At 34.0% G+C, this 18,562-nt stretch overlaps 7 protein-coding genes across 7 annotated transcripts; 4 read left to right on the top strand and 3 right to left on the bottom strand.

The window, feature by feature from the left end:
* Nucleotides 1-3,982: 3,982 nt before the first annotated feature.
* SAPINGB_P000600 (uncharacterized protein) lies at nucleotides 3,983-5,147 on the top strand (the record flags this gene model as incomplete). Its single annotated transcript, XM_031995323.1, has 4 exons — nucleotides 3,983-4,091; nucleotides 4,168-4,207; nucleotides 4,308-4,616; nucleotides 4,688-5,147. 4 exons carry the CDS (start codon nucleotides 3,983-3,985, stop codon nucleotides 5,145-5,147), a joined length of 918 nt encoding a protein of 305 aa, XP_031851214.1.
* A 180-nt stretch (nucleotides 5,148-5,327) lies between these two features.
* Nucleotides 5,328-6,221, bottom strand: SAPINGB_P000601 (uncharacterized protein; the record flags this gene model as incomplete). Its single annotated transcript, XM_031995324.1, has 1 exon — nucleotides 5,328-6,221. The coding sequence occupies one exon, from the start codon at nucleotides 6,219-6,221 to the stop codon at nucleotides 5,328-5,330; it is 894 nt and encodes a 297-aa protein (XP_031851215.1).
* A 1,354-nt stretch (nucleotides 6,222-7,575) lies between these two features.
* Nucleotides 7,576-9,558, top strand: SAPINGB_P000602 (uncharacterized protein; the record flags this gene model as incomplete). The annotated part of the gene is made up of 3 exons (XM_031995325.1): nucleotides 7,576-7,616; nucleotides 7,728-8,216; nucleotides 8,316-9,558. The coding sequence occupies 3 exons, from the start codon at nucleotides 7,576-7,578 to the stop codon at nucleotides 9,556-9,558; spliced, it is 1,773 nt and encodes a 590-aa protein (XP_031851216.1).
* Nucleotides 9,559-9,650: 92 nt separating this feature from the next.
* On the bottom strand, nucleotides 9,651-10,703 carry SAPINGB_P000603 (uncharacterized protein; the record flags this gene model as incomplete). The annotated part of the gene is made up of 6 exons (XM_031995326.1): nucleotides 9,651-9,723; nucleotides 9,776-9,924; nucleotides 9,979-10,101; nucleotides 10,174-10,391; nucleotides 10,524-10,536; nucleotides 10,599-10,703. The coding sequence occupies 6 exons, from the start codon at nucleotides 10,701-10,703 to the stop codon at nucleotides 9,651-9,653; spliced, it is 681 nt and encodes a 226-aa protein (XP_031851217.1).
* Nucleotides 10,704-13,695: 2,992 nt separating this feature from the next.
* Nucleotides 13,696-14,941, top strand: SAPINGB_P000604 (uncharacterized protein; the record flags this gene model as incomplete). Its single annotated transcript, XM_031995327.1, has 4 exons — nucleotides 13,696-13,858; nucleotides 13,927-13,994; nucleotides 14,044-14,537; nucleotides 14,611-14,941. 4 exons carry the CDS (start codon nucleotides 13,696-13,698, stop codon nucleotides 14,939-14,941), a joined length of 1,056 nt encoding a protein of 351 aa, XP_031851218.1.
* Nucleotides 14,942-15,129: 188 nt separating this feature from the next.
* On the bottom strand, nucleotides 15,130-15,810 carry SAPINGB_P000605 (uncharacterized protein; the record flags this gene model as incomplete). Its single annotated transcript, XM_031995328.1, has 1 exon — nucleotides 15,130-15,810. The coding sequence occupies one exon, from the start codon at nucleotides 15,808-15,810 to the stop codon at nucleotides 15,130-15,132; it is 681 nt and encodes a 226-aa protein (XP_031851219.1).
* A 2,014-nt stretch (nucleotides 15,811-17,824) lies between these two features.
* SAPINGB_P000606 (uncharacterized protein) lies at nucleotides 17,825-18,559 on the top strand (the record flags this gene model as incomplete). The annotated part of the gene is made up of 1 exon (XM_031995329.1): nucleotides 17,825-18,559. One exon carries the CDS (start codon nucleotides 17,825-17,827, stop codon nucleotides 18,557-18,559), a length of 735 nt encoding a protein of 244 aa, XP_031851220.1.
* Nucleotides 18,560-18,562: the final 3 nt, after the last annotated feature.

An 18,562-nucleotide genomic window follows, 5' to 3' on the forward strand; every position in this document is an offset into this window, starting at 1 on the left:
GTCATCTTTAAGTATGGATAATTATGATGTTGTTGAAAATACCCGAAAACAAATGAAAAATATCCTTTTTTAAACCGGGAAAATACCCACTTTAAAATTGAATTACATTGATGCTTTATGCTTAAATAGATACCTCTAATGATTTACTACATTTTTATATGCATATTGTTTAAATATATTGATGCTAATGCCCTAAAATTTTGATTTTCAAAAGGGGTCTTTTTCCCACAACCTTTTTCGTCTTATAACTCCAAAACTTGGGAGGCATCATACATATTTGAACACTTATTTGGAATCAGAAAATTAAATTCTATTTTTGAGCCTACCCATGTCTCCAGAAAGTTGCTGGAGACCGAGTTGGTATTTTTTTCTCGGCTTAGCTAACATTTTTTTGACGTGGAAAACATTCTAATCGTAACTCTCAACTCTGAAAAATAGAATGTAATGCTCAATTTCTTTAAAAAATGTCGATTAATGCCCGAATTTAAATAAATTTTGATTTTGGGCCCTACAAACATCCTACGGGCTTGGGACATAGCTCATCACGCTCATCTCGTCACAGCAAATACTTTAAGATTACTCTCAAAGCTCTCCGTTCACTCCCTGGCTACTTTCTTTAAACAGCCCTTTTTGCCTTTTGAATAGCTCAACAGGTGGCCCATGTTCATCCACTCACAAAATGTTATTTTCATCCCCGTAGCACTTCATTTAAGGGCGTTTTTTGAGCGTTTTTATTTTGACGGATTTTTGTCCCAAATGCCTTCTGAGGCATTTCATTCTATTCTTCACAATCCGAGCAACCCATACTTACTATTGAAATCCTCCCCATCAATCTCCATTCTTGAAATATATTCACTTTTGTATTTTTATGTGTTTTTTTCTTTTTAACATTATAACTCAATTTTTTTCCGTGGTTTGACTCCGTTATTTTACTTTCATATTAAAGATCTCGTCTTCTACATCACCTTCATATCCTTTATTTATATTTTTGGCCTTATATTCATCGAGAAAGACCCGCTTGAAAATTGCGTCCCGTAATTTTTCTGGTCAGCCATATCCTTATATCACGTGCGGGGTAAGGCTGCTTTGTTGCAGTTACACCTTTTATATACACCACTTCAACCTTTTTCTCCTCACTATCACCAACATAAATAAACCAATTCAATCTCCAAAAATAACAACTAAAATCCTCCTTTGAATACTCCATTCGCTACCTAACAACCTGCTCTTTTCAATAAATTATCTTTCCTTCTTTGACTTATAACCTACTATGATTATTTAATTTTTCTTTTTTTTCGTTTTTCTTGTTATTTTATTATTAAATTTTCTTTGCTCCTTTTTTTCATTTATTTTTGTTACATTCGGACCTTCTTCCAATGAACTCACTTTGTTTGTTTAATTAGTGGTCTCCTTTTTTCTGTATTCTTTGTAACCATTATTTGTTACATTGGTTTATGGTTATTATTTTTATTAATATTTTGTTACAAACTTTTGATATTTTTCGAGGTGTAATAATTTCGTAGTTACTCCCAACAACTTTTCCTATCCTGTTAAATTTCCGAAATTTTTGAAGAATAAATAGTACAATAATCTCGTTAAATTTTCCATGTTATTAGATTAACTTTTTTTTTGTAGATATATTTTTTTAGTTCTGAAATTTTTTAATTTATTTTTTGAAATTACCAAACTCGTAATCGTACCCTGAGAAGTTTTTATAGGCTTATTCATTATTATTTACATATATTATTGTTTTCTCTCTTTATCTTTATTTTTCTGTCAAGCAACTTTAACCAGATGTATTTTAATTTTAATTATTCTCATACTGGAACATGTTACTTACTAATATTCCTTTTGTATATTATCTTTTTTATGCAAGATGTTTAATAGTTGTGTATTTGTTGTCTACCTATTTCTTTTTCAATATATGATATATCATTTTTAATTTTTAGCTTACTCATCTAAATTAATGGTACTAGTTGGATACATTTATTCACTTGTTTTGTCGAAGATGCTTTAAAAAATTGTACGGCTTTTTTGTGTTATTGTTAATGTTATATTCAGCAACGTAACTATTTGATTAAAATCATCTTCACTTTTTTGGTACAACCTAGCACGAAAATATCTGGTTTGCAAGCCTCAACTATATTTTGATCCAAATCCACCAACTAAGCACATATATAACTATATAATTTGTTATTTTTTTAAAAAGATTTTAGTTATACTTGTAATGTATTATTTTACTATCCCTTTGTATTTCTATTTTGTACCGATGCTAGTTTAATCATAATTTTATGAAGTTTTGATATAATCTATTTATGGCTAATTATTTTACCAACCTTTTAATAAATCCTGTAGCTAAAAAATATAATATTTAATAAACATTTCTTATGATTTATTATATAATTGAAAAAGATTTGGAGATTTAATATTTTTATTTACTATATTTGATGTGTTGTTATGACCTGTGTCTTCTTGATCAGAAGACTTGTTACCAAAATATTCACCTTTATGTAACTTTACGAAACCTCATGTTACAAATTTTTTAAATAGTCCAATCGACTCCTTGTGACCTGGGCTATCTAATGAACTAACCCATATACCAAAAAACCAAAAATTCCATTTCTATCATTGTTTTTAATCAAATCCCTTTTTATTAAATAAATTTTCCCATATCTCCGTAAATAGTTAAAACCAATTTTTAATTTTTTGAATTATTTACTTTAAATTTTTTTTTCCTATTTTTTTTTTAAAACGTTTTTCATTAGTTATACTCTTTTAAAGCTACTCCATTGCTCTCCTACTTTTGTAAATCCGATGTCAACTTTATTAAGTATAAGTATAGCATAATTTTTACTTTATTGGCTTATCATATATGTTCTTGAAATAAATAATGGAATTGATGAAATAAAAAAAATGTATTATTCAAACAAACTTTTATACGTTTTTATTTTTTAATTTAATTTAATTTCTATTTTTGTAACCGTAAATACTATTTATGCTTATTGAAGAATATATCTTTTGTTTTCAATTTTGATGCTCGAAGGTACTCTTACCCTCAAATGTAAATATCACCATTAACATTAACATTAGATATATCACGTGAATTTAATATCATGTGATAATTCTTTTTATTAGATATATCAAAATATTGCAAAAGAATAGAAAAAAATTACAGAAGTAACATTGTTATTATTATGCACAATATTTATTGCATCTATATGTAAATTCTTCCATTAGCACTACCTTTCTTTATTTTTTTTTTCTAGGAACTCTTAAAATCAGCATTCAGGAGCACTTTATATCGTTATCTTCCTACCATTGCAATATTTTACTTTATAAGAGTTTAAATCTCTTTTTCATTATATTATTAATTAATGCTTGTTTCTAAACTTTTTTAATTTTTAATTTTTATTAGAAAAACATTTTGACTTTATTGAAGTTTATTTCCGTAAATTATTTTGAGAAAAATTTCAGTCTTTAATTTATTATGATATTCAGATTATTATCGATTTATATTGCCTTCTACATTTCATCAGCTTTATCATTATTTTTCATGTCATAAATATGATTTGTCAATTTGGTATTTCCTATATTGTTTTGACATGATAAATAGTCAAAAGTCAATTTCTGTTATATTTCAAATAACCAATGTTTTTTTCATCAGCATTTTTTTTTTTGTTTTTTGTTTTCAATTAGTTTTAAACCTAGATGATTATCATATTTTGCAGAAATCCATTCTTTTATGAAATATCTCTGGTAAATGCCCGACGAAATGCCTGAGGTCACTTTGTTTGACGCGCGTTTTTTTTAAAATATTGTTTGGTTTATCTTTGACGCGTTCTTTTCGTGATTCTCGCGCCACCACCACTTAATACAAAACAAAAAAAAAAAATTAACACAAACAAACCTTTTTGTGTTGTTCAACACTACTTTTTTTTTTTTTTTTCTTATAAACAACAGCCATCGCTTTGATAATTCAAAAATGTCAATTGTATCTTTGCTGAACGTCAGCATTTTAAACAATCCGGCACCATTTACTGACCCTTACAAGTTTGAAATTACTTTTGAGTGCTTGGAGCCTCTTAAGGATGGTATGTTTTATTCCTCTCTTTCTTATGCTTCACTTATCCCTTTTAAGGGTTTATGCTAACTGAAAACAACAACAAGACCTGGAATGGAAATTGACATATGTTGGATCATCTACCTCGTGAGTATTCTAAGTACGCCTTTTCGCTATATTTTTTTAAATTTTTTTTTTGATGTTATTTAATTTTATCTCCATTGACTAACCATAGATATTTTGAAAGATTTGAGCATGATCAAGAGCTCGACTCGCTGCTGGTAGGTCCTGTGCCTGTTGGCGTAAATAAGTTTGTATTTGAAGCCGATCCTCCATCTCCAGATCTGATTCCGGCATCGGAACTTGTAAGTGTGACTGTGATTTTACTTTCATGCTCATACGCGGACAGAGAGTTTGTGAGAGTTGGGTATTACGTCAATAATGAGTACGACACCGAGGAGTTACGCCAAAACCCTCCAAATAAAGTTCAAGTGGACCATATAATACGAAATGTGCTTGCGGAAAAACCCCGAGTTACGAGGTTTAACATTGTCTGGTAAGTTAAATTTTAAAATGATGAGACAAAAATTAGAATTTCATGTTGACCAAATATTTTTTTTTTTATAGGGACAGTGATGCACAAGGGGAAGAATTCCCACCAGAACAACCAGACGCTGATTTGGCAGATGATGACGAAGACTTATATGCAGCAGAAGACGAAGAATATGATGAAGATTTTGAGAATGAAGCCGAAGGTGATGCTGAGGCGTTAGTAGATGGCGATAACGAAAAGAATGAGTCTACGGAGAAAGAAGAGGGAGGACCTACAGCTGAGGGAGATGATTCCAAGGAAGAAACTAATGAAGATCTCGAGGTGGATTTAGAAGCGGAGTCTGAAGATGATGAGGGAGATGTTGAAGAGGAAGAAGAGGAGGATTTAGAAGATGATGGGGAAGCTCAAGACAAGCCCAAGCCCAAGCCCAAGCCAGAGCAAGAGCAAGAGCAAGAGCAAGAGCCTGAGCAAGAGCCTGAACCTGAGCCTGAGCCTGAACCAGAGCCAGAGCCAGAGCCCGAGTCTGAAAAATAAAATATAAAGTAAAAAAAGAAAAAAAAAAGGAAAAAAAAAAATAGAACAATTAACTATGGAATATGTTTCTAAGATTATTATACGATTAATTATAAGATTATTATTAAAGTCATAAGACATTATAGTTTATTATAAAGACCAGCTTTTTATTTTGATTTATTTCCCCTCTTCCATTAACTATTATTTCTTCTTCTTGTCAAGAACAGATGTATTTTTCAAGAAGGTATGTTTGCGGGCAGTAGACGGTGTTTCAGTACCAAGCACATAATCCCAATGTCTAAACGAAGACGAGTAGTTACCAACAAAGAATTTGTGGTGATCATCGTGATGGTCAGCACCGGCCCAAATAGGGAAGAAGTGGTGGAGAGACCAGGGGAACTCGTAGCCTGAGTGGGCATCAATGGCCTGGAAGAGACGGAGAACAACCCAAGTAATGACAGTGACTAGATGAACGTGGCCAAAGAAATATGACCAAAGAAGGGGTGAACCGACAGTACCAAGACCAGTGACAGCAACTTCAATAGGGTGGGCGTACTCTGCAGTAAGACCAAATGGTGCGGCATACTTGTGGTGCTGCTTATGGATGTGCTTGTAAAAAGGTCCGTAGTGGAGCAAGCGGTGGAACCAGTAATGCCAGGTGTCCTCCATAAAGAAAAATGCAGTGATTTGGATCAGAAAATATTTGAGGGCTGGGAAATTTGCTGAATAGTCAATGCCGACAATGTTGCAGATAGGTTGGAAGCCAAAGATAGGGATTGCCTCAATGACAAAGTGAGAAATAAGTACATCCTTGAGACATTGAAGCTGTTCCGAGTCTGGGATTTCCTTGTCTTGGATCTTGTAGTTTTTGAGAATCTTAGTGCGATCAAGAATGTACCATGGAAGAGAGCGGCCAAAATAGACGACTTCATGGATGACAAGAAAGAGGAGACCTGTAGCCAAAAAGTCACTACCAACCCAAGCATAGTAACGAGCCCAGAGACTTTCAAGGTAGAGCACAGACGCGGTGCCTACCGAATCAAGGTATCCAATAACGGGGTTTGCAGCTGCCTGCGAAACAAAAGTGGAATTCATAGTAATGATAAACGATAGTGGTAGTTGGTATATATATATATATATATATATGATAATAATGTATAAAGAAGGGAAGTGAGATGGAGGATCTGGAAGTCCTTTTATATATATATATATATATTTATCCTGAAGGTTCCGAGATTGTCAAAAGAAAAAAAAAAAAAAAAAGATCAGCCCAAGAAAAAACAAAAATAAAAAAAAAAACTCGTGACTTTTTTTTGTTTTCTTTAATTGTATGGATGGCGTGGCTCCATTTTATTTTTTGTTTATTTTTATTATTTTTGTTTTTTTTTTTTTTGTCGTTCAAGAGGCGACCAGTCGTATCGTGCTGATTAAGCAAGGGATGGAGCACGGCTATGAGAGAAGAGGAGGTTGAAGTTAATTTATTTTTATTTTTATTTTTATTTAATAATAAAAATATAATTAATTTATTTTTATTTAATAATATAATTAATTTATTTAATTACATAAGTGCGGCTTCTTTATTTTTTTTTGTTTTCGTATTCTGTCGTATTCTCGCAAAAAAAAAAAAAAAAAAAAAAAACTTAATTTTTAAATTGTAACAAAAAAAAAATTACATAATACTTACCACGTTTCTCGTTTAAGTCGTATACAACCCTAAGCAAGCCGGGTAACTAAATGGGATTTGGCTGAGGTATAAATAGCAGGTCATTCCCACTTCCTTTTGGACTTTTTTCTTCTTTTTTTCTTCATGTCGACGTACTCTATAGGATCATTTCTATAGGTCACGTCCTCATTACGCTCAGATAATGAGCCACTTTATCCAACTTGGTTGATGAGGAAGATACCTGTGTACCCTAGAGTGAGGATTATGCAAATATTTGTTTTGGATCGGTTTGGACTTGTGCCACGACCTTGACGCTTTTTGTTTTTTTTTACAAGCCCATCTGTTTACTTTGAAGAGCTCTTTTTTGAGTGATTTAAAGAGGATGTGGTGGCGATGATCTCGACCCTTTACATGAATCTCTTCGGAGGGGTTGTATTGGGTGGGCACACATGGCAGTCTGACAAGTGACTTTGTAATATTTTTATAGATATCTTTTAATAAAAGGCTTATTGTTTTAAAAAATTTCAGTTGTTAAATATATTTTTTTAAAAATTTTAAACGTAATTGTTGCAAATAAAATTTCAAGTTACCCTACTTTAAAAAAAAATACTTGCTCTTAAAACCCCATGGTGATTATGTTTATACACAGCACTAGCAAGCATAACCAAAATCCCACCTCCATTTATTTTGACCAGGTATCGCCGTCACCATTAACTTTATCTAAACAATTGCCCATTGCACCTTAGCAAGTTTTTTTTTTTTTTTTTTTTTAAGCCCAAACCAATCATGGCGGCCATTGAAGCCATTTACATAATAGATCTTAATGGGTATGCTTTGTATTTGATTACCTTGATCATTTTAAAATTTTACTTTATTTTATTTTTTATTTTTACTTCCTTTTATTCTTTCTTTCTTTCTTTCTAACTTGTTTAAAAAAGAAAGGTCGTATTGGACTACCCAACCTGTCCCTCGCCTCCTCCCATTGAAACCCTCATACCATACATCATCTCACCTGAAAATGGCCTCATTCTTTCCGCCTCAACTGATTCCATTCGCTCAGATACAACAAGTGCTCAGCTTCTCCATGAATATCAGCGGCAGCTCCGTCCACCCATAATTGAAGTTTCTTCTTCTCTTCTTCTTTTTCATCAAAAATATGGCAACATTATATTTCTTTTGCCTTGCTCCTCGACAACTCCTGCATTTTTACCTTATGAATTCATTGCACGACTCATTGAAACTTTTGAGAGCTATTTATCTGCGCCACTCCTCCCAACAAAAATTGAGTCCAACTTTGATATCATTGCAATGGTACTTGCCGAAATGATTGACGGTGGCCTTCCTGTTACTACAGAACCAGATGCTATTCATGATCTTGTCCAACCTTCCGGTGCTATTTCCAAACTTATTTCTACTGCCACTGGCAAGTAAGTGAAATTTTATTTGATTTTTTTTTTTTTTTTTCAATTTAAACTTTTCTAACCTTTCTAACTTTTTTTTTTTTTTTTTTTTTTTTTTTTTTTCAGTATGCCATCTCACACAATTACAAATCCAAGCGACATTCCTTGGCGTCGTGCAAACGTCCGGCATGCAAATAACGAACTTTTTGTTGACATTATCGAAACAATTACTTCTGTCATTCCTCCTACTCGTAAGGCCACTGCATCTTTTTCGACTGCTGCCTCTTCTGCATATAGCTCTGCAGTCCCTTCAGGTCCTACTACCTCTCGGCCCCTCATCTCCCGTGTCGATGGTAATGTTTTCATTTCATCCCACCTTTCAGGTGTCCCCGAGGTCTCACTCTCTCTCAATACTGGATCCCACAAACTTCTTTATCCAGCATTTCACCCTTGCGTCCGCTACGAGAAGTTTGAAAACTATGCACCCGACTCGGCCACCAGTCCTTCGTCAAATGGCCCCGGAGGACCTTCAGCTATCTCGAATTCCTCGGCAGGCAAACACGCAACCTTTTCTTTTATCCCGCCTGACGGGAAATTTCTTCTTGCATCCTATACCCTTGATCATGTGTCTTTAGGCCTTGTTCAGGCTGATCTACGCACAGGACTTGGTCCCAAACGTGATGAGTTCGAGGTTCGTGTGTGGACTCTCATGTCACGCGACACAAAATACATTGAGAACCTTAGCTTGTCCATAGCCTACGACTCAGATCTTATTCGTGTTCTTAAACCCCTTCGTGTTTCTACAGGTGACCTCAATGCAGTTCCTGGTGCTTCTGCAGCTGAATGGCAATTTGGAGCTAAAACGCCACTTGGCTGGAATGCCACTCTTCGTGGAACTCTAGTGAAAATTGAAGCAGAAGCAGATTCAGAGGATGAAACAAAAGATGACAATAAAGACCAAGAGGTTGTGGTTGTCTCTTCTAAACCGCGGGCCCACAAGTCAGCAACTTCGCTATTTGATCTTCAAAATACTGAAGATAATGAATCGATTGCTTCTACTGATGAAAAGAAGAAGAAGAAGAAAAAGTCTAAGAAGAAAACTAAGGATTCAGATGATTCAGTATCACCTCCTCCGTCATCGGCCCATAAAGTCTTCCAAAAGCCAGTTCCAACACCCAAGCTACTGTCTAATAAACCCATATACCCAACGCATGTCACACTTTCTTACAAAGCTATTGGCCAGGTTCCAAGTGGCACCAAGGTGCAGAGCCTTAAGATTACAAACTCAAGAGGTTCTGGCGATAGCGCAACTAAGCCTTTTAAAGGTGTACGTTATATTACACTAACAGGTGATTACGTTATTCGGTAAAAAAATTGGAGAAACATATGTCTATATAGAAAATGACATCGTGTATATTTTTTTTAAAAAAAAAAAAAAAACAATAAAAATCTACTTTTTGTTTACAAAACTGGCTCTGATGGTTTTTCTTTGGTTGTGAATCCCTTTTCCAATATTTCAATAATATCGTCAATGCTAAATTTGTTAGTTTTCCGTAATCAGCTTGCTTGGATTCATGTTTACTCACTTTTCTACAGTAACATCAGTCTCGGGTTCGCCGCTCACATGTTCGTTGACAGGCGTTCTTAGTAAGATGGTCCCGGATCCGGCCCGGTGACCAGCCATCATATCGTCAATCGAGTCGCCAACCATGACAAGTTTATGAGGGTCAACATTCTTGTTTCTTTATTAGTTTTAAAACCATAATTGCAATGTTTAGAAAGTACTCACCCAAGTTTTAGCAATAGCCAAAATACCAGCAGGACTAGGTTTGGGGGGTCTGAAGTCACGTGTGATGACAGGTTCAAATGCATGCCCAACCAAGACCTTGTCAAGTAAATGTTGCACAGGAATCTAAATTGTTTCCTTTTTGTTAGTAAATGATTTGAGTAGCCTTTTTTTTTTTTTTCCCATAGTTTGACTCACTGGAAAATTGCGCGTCAAGATAGCTTTTGGAATTCCCTGGGAGTCGACCCAATCCAACAATCGCTGAACGCCAGGTGTAGCTTCCATATCTACCATAGCTTCTCGCTCAACTGCTTGTAGTTTGAGATGTGCTGAGGCTTGTTCGTCTTCAGGAAGTCCATGAACATAGTCGAGAATATCCAGTGATTTGTCGATTCCTAGGGCGTCGCGCATCCGCTCTATTTTATTTTTTAAACGAGTATTAGAGAAAGAACCGAAGAAAAAATTGAAAAAAAATAAAAAATAAAAAATAAAAAAAAAGTGACTTATTTTTCCTTATTTTATTTTTATTTTTTACTTGGACAACTTACGAAACATCCAAGTCTTTATAACAAAATAGTTAGTTTGATAATAAGGAAATATAGGCGCTTAAAATTTAATCATACCTGGGGCTTGCACAGAGTGCCGTCCATATCAAATATAATTCCCACTATAGGGGTTTCTGCAACAGCCTTAGGGGCCAAAACAAGTCGTCGTGTAGAAAGTGCCATTCTTTGATTATTTACTTTTACAAGTTAAGTTTGATTAAGTTCAAGCTAATTAGTGCATGAATGAAGGGTCCCCAAATGCTTACGGTTGGCGTGATTGATTTTGGACTAAGAAAAAAAAAAAAAAAAAAAAAAACTCAGAATGTGGTTAGGGTTGTATGATAAAGGGATTGATTAACCGCCGTACACAAATAACGGTTAATGGACTTCAAATTAAATTTGGTCAATTTTGTCTGTTTATGATCCGTGAATACAAAACGGAGATTTTGACAATTGTATTTATTTTTAATTTAATTTTATAAAATATTTCATGTAAATGTTAATCTTGAGTCTAGAGTAAATTTGTTTTGATCTGAACAAAAAAAAAAAAAAACTCAATTGAATAAACAATCATCATCAATGACTCGCTTTGTTACTGATATTGAAAAATCATTTTCTTCTCAATTGACATATCGTTTTTTTTTTTTTTAACTCTTCCATTAGTTTATTATATTTAACTTTTGGCTTCTTCAAAACTTATACCCAAAAATTGATTCAATAAATTGTATTGAAAAAAAATTAAAAAGAAAAATCTGTATAACTGCGGATTTAAATTAAATACGTTCTCCTTTACATGATGAAATAATTTTTTTTTATTAAAAAACATTAAAAAAAACATTTAAAAAAAAAACAAAAAAATCGACATTCTTGTTTTTGTTCAAAAACTAGAAAAAGGGTGAAAGATGGTTTAGATTTTTCAAAGTAATTAGAGAGCGTTCGTTGTCTTTATTCAATAGACATAACCAGAATGTGAATATTTGTGAATGCTATTTGAGAAATCAATATTTAACAAAGATAGGTAGTTAAAAAAAATCCTTTTTTAAGACCATTCTAATATTGATTCGAACTTGTATAGATGCTGGTGTTAATAAATGGCATAAAAAGAAAAAGATTTGTTTTCTAACGAGTAAAATACAAAAAAGTGAAGATGGATCGTTTAACTCTCATTTTTGACCATTCCCCAAAAAAACCTCTCTTCTTCAACAATAACTACGTCAGTCTTTCAAATAGAAACGGAAATCAAGAGGTACGAGTGAATCATCTTCATGATCTAGACTTCTCTATTACAAGCCACAGCTCTAACTGGTATTGGACCCGTATTTTCGGTGTTTGACTTAACCACAGTTGCAACTTTTTTTTTTTTTTTTTTTTTTTTTTTCTTTCATTTCTCAAAGGCCGTGACAAACGGCTCTTCCACTAGTTTATCAACCTCCACCTTTCTAGTTTTTACTATTATTGTACTTTACGCTCGATTAAACCTTAGATTAGACTGACGTTCAGGCTTAGATTGGATGTTAAAACTTCCTCGCAAATTATGGATCCTAATATCCAGCAAATTTTCTATTCACTTTGGTTGACTACTTTATTTCGTACACAATATTTCTTTGCTTTCTTGCAGCTTACGTTGGGTTTACCTCATCTTTAACTTTTCTTAGTTGTAGAGTTCCAGGAAATGACTGTCTTTTCGCAGTTTATTGGCTCTTTGATTATCTCTACTAAAAAAGTGGTGATATCTTGCCTTTAGAATCTGTGGCTCATTGCTTTTGACCAATCAATTGTTGCTAGCATTCGGCTAAACAGTAGACAAAAATGACTTCTTCACAATGTAAAAAAAAAGTCTCGTATTAGAACAGTGCGGTTCTCTTGTAATGATGTTATATCCTTTGGTCTGGGACATTTTACAAGAGAACAATGTCTTTGCAACCAGACTGGAAAGCCATTTTTCATGGTATCATTGACTCCTGTTTTTTTTATCGTCACTGGAGTATATTTTATGCATGTCTCGAGTAAAATTAATTTTAAGAAAAAAGGTATTGCTAGACTAGATTTCAAAAGAAGGTCTTTGCTCGATCTCACGTCATTGTTTTCTGGCCTTACTTCAACGTCAGAAGTGCTGGATATTATGAATCCACGGCTGCAACTTTAACTGCAACTCCTTCGGACAAAGAAGCTCCAGCGGAATGAGAAGCAGCTATTGAAAAGCATTTTCAAACTTCGGACTCCAGTGCAGCGGTCGTATGATATTTTTTTAATATTAATATTCTGATGTAACTACCCGGCCATTAGCCCTAATCTCAAGGATAAATTTTTTTAATTATGGCTTTGAAAAGTGGTAGGAGATAGACAAAGTTGAGTTTACAAGCAAGGCTATATTAGGGCTGTAAAGTGTTACCCTACTTTTGAAAAAATTTCAAACACGTGAATTTTTTTTTAAATTAGGTCTGGCTAGGGGGAAAAGAAAAAGTATAAATAGTAGGACATTCCCACACCCTTTTGGACTTTTTTCTTCTTTTTTTCTTCATGTCGACGTACTCTATAGGATCATTTCTATAGGTCACGTCCTCATTACGCTCAGATAATGAGCCACTTTATCCAACTTGGTTGATGAGGAAGATACCTGTGTACCCTAGAGTGAGGATTATGCAAATATTTGTTTTGGATCGGTTTGGACTTGTGCCACGACCTTGACGCTTTTTGTTTTTTTTTACAAGCCCATCTGTTTACTTTGAAGAGCTCTTTTTTGAGTGATTTAAAGAGGATGTGGTGGCGATGATCTCGACCCTTTACATGAATCTCTTCGGAGGGGTTGTATTGGGTGGGCACACATGGCAGTCTGACAAGTGACTTTGTAATATTTATATAGATATATTTTAATACAAGGCTTATTGTTTAAATTTTGTTTTCCATGTTCTACATTAATTTTAATATCGGAATAACTGTATTTGTCAAATTGTTTTTTTAAAAGTAGTACCTCGGCTACAATTGTTTTTAAGGCCGAAGTTGTCCCTCATTTTCTCCCCCACACTTTGCAAATATAAATACCCTCCAAGTACTTTTTATGCTTATCTTTTTTTTTCTTTTTTTTTTTTTCACCCCACATCTTAAACATCTACCATTTTTCAACTTCATCTTCATCTTCATTTTCATTTTAATTTTTCTATAACCTTTTCATTCAATGTCTTTCCATAACGTCGAACGTCTTGAAAAGAAGACATTTGCTCAGTTAATGTCCCTGGCACCCATTGACGGACCAGTCGAAAAAAACAGCGATGAGGAAGAATATTATTTTCGATCTCTAGTTGCAGCATATAAACCCATCATCTCTCGAGGAGTTTTTGGTAAGTCGGACTGGTTTTCTTTTGAAATTTCTTTAACTGACTTTTTTTTTTTTTTTTTTTTTTTTCAGGTGGCCATGTTATGGCCCAAAGTGCTTATGCTGCTTCAAGAACAGTACCACCTGGATACATTTGCCATGTAAGTCATCAGACTTTCCCTTGTTCACAATATTAATTCTTTAGTATAGAACTTTCATTCGTACTTTCTGATGCCAGGAAATCCGGACATTCCATTTTACTATAAGGTCAATGTGGTTCGCAATGGCAAAACATACATGACACGTGAAATTCACGTTTATCAGCCCAGGGATTCCAAAGTTTTGTCACAACCACCTTTTAAACGCAAAGATCTTGTGTTTGTAGCCATTGCATCTTTCAAAACGCGCGACAAGTCCTCGGCCCCACTTCTTCATCAACGCGAACTGGCTTCACATTTTCGCGTGTCTGCAAACCGGCATCGTATTCCAGAGCTTGAATTGGCACCAGATGTAGATATTCCAATGTGGATTGAAATGGCAAAACAGCGAGGAGAACAACCAGCAGGCACTGAAGTTCATCCTCTAGAAGTACGCAAAATGGATACTACGGAATTTAACAAGGGCATTGAAAATATATCTGATCGGACACAAATTCATTTTTTCAAGTCTCACGACAAACTAAACGACGATATTAACCTTCACGTGTGAGTTTAGAATTTTTTATGCAGGTGGATTTCTTTTTTTTTTTTTTTTTAGCGTTAAACTAACTGGTTATAGGGCTGCACTTTTGTATGTTTCCGACCGAAACTCACTTTTCACTATTGCCAATTTACATGATCGCGAATACTTTTTAAAACAAGTTGCCTCGATTGATCATGCGTTTGTGATGCACAAAATGGATACTCGTGTAGATATAGATTGGATGACCATGGAGACGTATTCAAGCGCTTCTAGTGATGGACGAGGTTTATACCAGGGACATATTTATGACGAAAATGACGAACTTGTATGTTCATTTATGCAGGATGGTGTTTTAGGGCTTGTGGATGAGGCAGATAAAATGCTTCCAGGTCTTCTTCCCAAAAATGAATCAAAAGAGAAATTGTGAAATTTATATTTTTAGTGATAAAAGATGATTTAATATCTGCATCATTTAGAGTTAAAATTATTAAAATTATTATTAACAATAGATTTATTTATACGTATTATATAGTTCAATGGTACTTTAAGAACCAGCTTAAAGTAGTAAAATTTTTAGTTTTTTTTTTTTAGTTTTTTCTTTATTCAACCAAGCATTTACCAAGCGGGCTCACCGGGGAAAGGCTTCCACCAGATCCAACGGGGGGCAGCCTCAGCTTCAGGCATAGCATCACGCTTCTTCCAAGCAGGCTCACCAGGGAAAGGTTTCCACCAGATCCATCTAGGAGCAGCTTCAGCTTCAGGATTAGCAAGAGCATCACGCTTTTTCCAAGCAGGCTCACCGGGGAAAGGTTTCCACCAGATCCAACGGGGGGCAGCTTCAGCTTCAGCTTCGGCTTCAGCTTCAGGCATAGCATCACGTTTTTTCCAAGCAGGCTCACCGGGGAAAGGTTTCCACCAGATCCAGCGGGGGGCAGCCTCAGCTTCAGCAGCAGCTTCAGCAGCAGCTTCAGCAGCAGCTTCAGGAAGAGCGTCACGTTTTTTCCAAGCAGGCTCACCAGGGAAAGGCTTCCACCAGATCCAACGGGGGGCACGCTTCTCAAGGGATTCAGTAGAAGAATCGGAATCACCATCAGTAGCCAGAGAGGTAGTGTTAACTACATAAATGAAGTAGTTAGTACCATTGGAGATTCCAATGGGATATTCATCGGCACCAAGCTCAATGATGTCAACAACCTTTGCACCGGGAAGTTCAGTGGGAAGAGGACCAGTAGCAGACTCTTGAGCAAGAGCCACAGTAGCAAGAACAGCAGGGAATATGAAATTGGAAAGTTTCATTGTTATTTTTTTTTTTTAAGCTAAGAATGTCTTTAAATGATTATATTTAGAAAATGAAAGAAAGTGTTTATTATTATTATTGATGATGAGAAAAGAAGAAGAAAATAAAAAGTTGAATTGATGGAAATTCAGTGACCTTATATATTTTTTTAAAATTGAATTAAAATAATAAAAAAAAAACTAAATTTATATAATTCTCAAGATAAAAAAAAAAAAAAACGCCAATATCATTATTAATTGTGAAATATTCTTCAAAGTTTTCTTGTTGATTGAAATGCACTGCAATTTTGAAGGCTTTTTTCTTTATATCTTCAAAAAAAAAAAAAAAAAAAAGAGCCCTTGCCATAATGTTTCAAACCATTTTAGCAGATGCATGATCAAGGGTATATTTGAAATAAAAAAAAAATCCGAGATATATTTTTTTTTCTTTTGAATTGAAGGTTGTAGTAGTTTTTTTTTTTTTTTGGTTTGTGTGTAAGTGGCTAGGCATAATAATGTTGTACGCAATTCACTATAGTGCAGATCTTCAAAATTTCCTTTTTGGGACATCATTGGACACTTCCATTGCCATTTTACCAAGACCTAAAAAAAAAAAAAAAAAAAAAGAAAAAAAGCATCACTCCCCTCCAAAAACGACGCAATAAATGGCAATAAACGAAGTTTATTGTTAAAAAACTTATCAATAAAAATTAATTTTGGACTTTAAAATTGCTTACATGAAAAAGAAAAATGAAAGAGTTATGACTTTTTTTTTTTAGGAAGTTTACAGACTTTTAAAAGGTTGTATTCAATTAATTTTTTTTGCTCTTTTTTTGCTCTTTTTTTTTTATTTAATTGAACTTTTAAATATGATGGTAGATTTGCCATTTTTTTTTCCGGCATTTTAGACTTGTCATAATATTCTCTTGTATTGAAGCTTAAAATGATAAGGTTAATTCATTTTAAATCCAAAAAATGAAAATTTACCAAAAAAAAAAAAAGCTTTAAATAAATGAAAAAAAATACTTATTCTTATTCTTAAGAATAAGTTTAAAACAATATATATATTATATAAGTACTTTTTATAAACTAAAAAAAAAAAACTTGATAGTTGAAAAATAAAAGGCTGAATTTTACCAGACACATCTCGTAGCAAATTGGTTTCAAGCTATATTACATTTCAAAACTGTTCAAGTCTCTCTTAGCACGCAATTAAAAGAAAATAACTTGCATTTGTTGCCATTTTTTTTTTATTTTTTTTTATTTGGGTCTCTCTCTCCACAAAATATAATAAAGAAAAAAAAAAAAAAAAAAAAAAAAAAAGTAGTCCAGGGATTAATTTAGAAAAAAAATAAAATAAAATAAAAAAAAATTAATTAATTAATCAATGACAATATCAAGTTTCATGCTTATCAATTTTTTTTTTACCTCATCTAATCTCTAAAGTAGAAAAAAAAAAATTTATTATTCACAATACGGGGAGTTCTTTTTTTTTTCAATCTCGGTTCTGCCTTTCTTTTTTTTTTTAAACACAATTTGCTTTAGCCTCTCAATTCTGGAAGCTGCAGAAAAAAAATAAAAAAAAAATAAAAAAATAAATTCTTCCCTTTTCAAGTATTTTTTCCTCATTAAATATCTAAAATTTCATGAAACATATCCTGGAAAACGCTATATCAAAAACTTTTCAAGTTTATTTTTTTTAAAAAAAAAAAGATCTAATAGCACATCATAGAATGATTGAAAACATGTAAAAATATTTTTAAAAAAAAATATGGCTTAAAACAAAATATGGTATCAAATAACTTCTTTTATTAGCTACTAATATTAGATCTTTTTTTTTTCTCCAGTATTCTTATGGACAATTGAAAAAAAAAATATAAATAAAGACCAATTTCAACATTATTGTCTTCTTTTTTTTTTTTTTTTTTTTTTTTCTTCTCTCTTCTTTTCATTATCAACAATCATTATTACTTCACTCTTCCTATCTTTAATATTTGATTAATTAATACTTTCATCACAAAAAAAAAAATAAAAAATGAAATTTTCAACTGTCATTGTTCCTCTTGCTGCTGCTATGGCTGTTTCCGCAGCTCCTACTCCTTCAGAGTACTCTGCTTCTGCTTCCTCTTCTGACATTGCTGAAGCCACTTCTTCTTCAACTGTCCCCACTGATGGCCCTCTTCCTAACTCTCTTCCTGATGTTGATGTTACCAAGATCATCTCCATTTCCTCAGATCTCTACCCTATTGGAATCTCCAATGGAACTCACTACTTTGTGTATCTTGTGGATGCTTCCTCCATTTCCACAGAAGATACCGATGCTGAATCTGAGGCTACTGCTACTGCTTCCGCAGACTCTACTGAGATTGAAAAGCGTGCTCCTCGTTGGATCTGGTGGAAACCCTTCCCTGGTGAGCCTGCTTGGAAAAAGCGTGATGCACTTCCTGAAGCTGAAGCCTCTCCCCGCTGGATCTGGTGGAAGCCTTTCCCTGGTGAGCCTGCTTGGAAAAAACGTGATGCTATGCCTGAAGCAGAAGCTGAAGCTGAGGCTGCCCCTCGCTGGATCTGGTGGAAACCTTTCCCCGGTGAGCCTGCTTGGAAAAAGCGTGATGCTCTTGCTAATCCTGAAGCTGAAGCTGCTCCTAGATGGATCTGGTGGAAACCTTTCCCTGGTGAGCCTGCTTGGAAAAAGCGTGATGCTATGCCTGAAGCTGAGGCTGCCCCCCGTTGGATCTGGTGGAAGCCTTTCCCCGGTGAGCCCGCTTGGTAAATT

The sequence above is a fragment of the Magnusiomyces paraingens genome (assembly GCF_902498895.1).
Source record: "Magnusiomyces paraingens strain CBS 517.90 genome assembly, contig: contig1, whole genome shotgun sequence".
NCBI lineage: Eukaryota > Fungi > Ascomycota > Dipodascomycetes > Dipodascales > Dipodascaceae > Magnusiomyces > Magnusiomyces paraingens.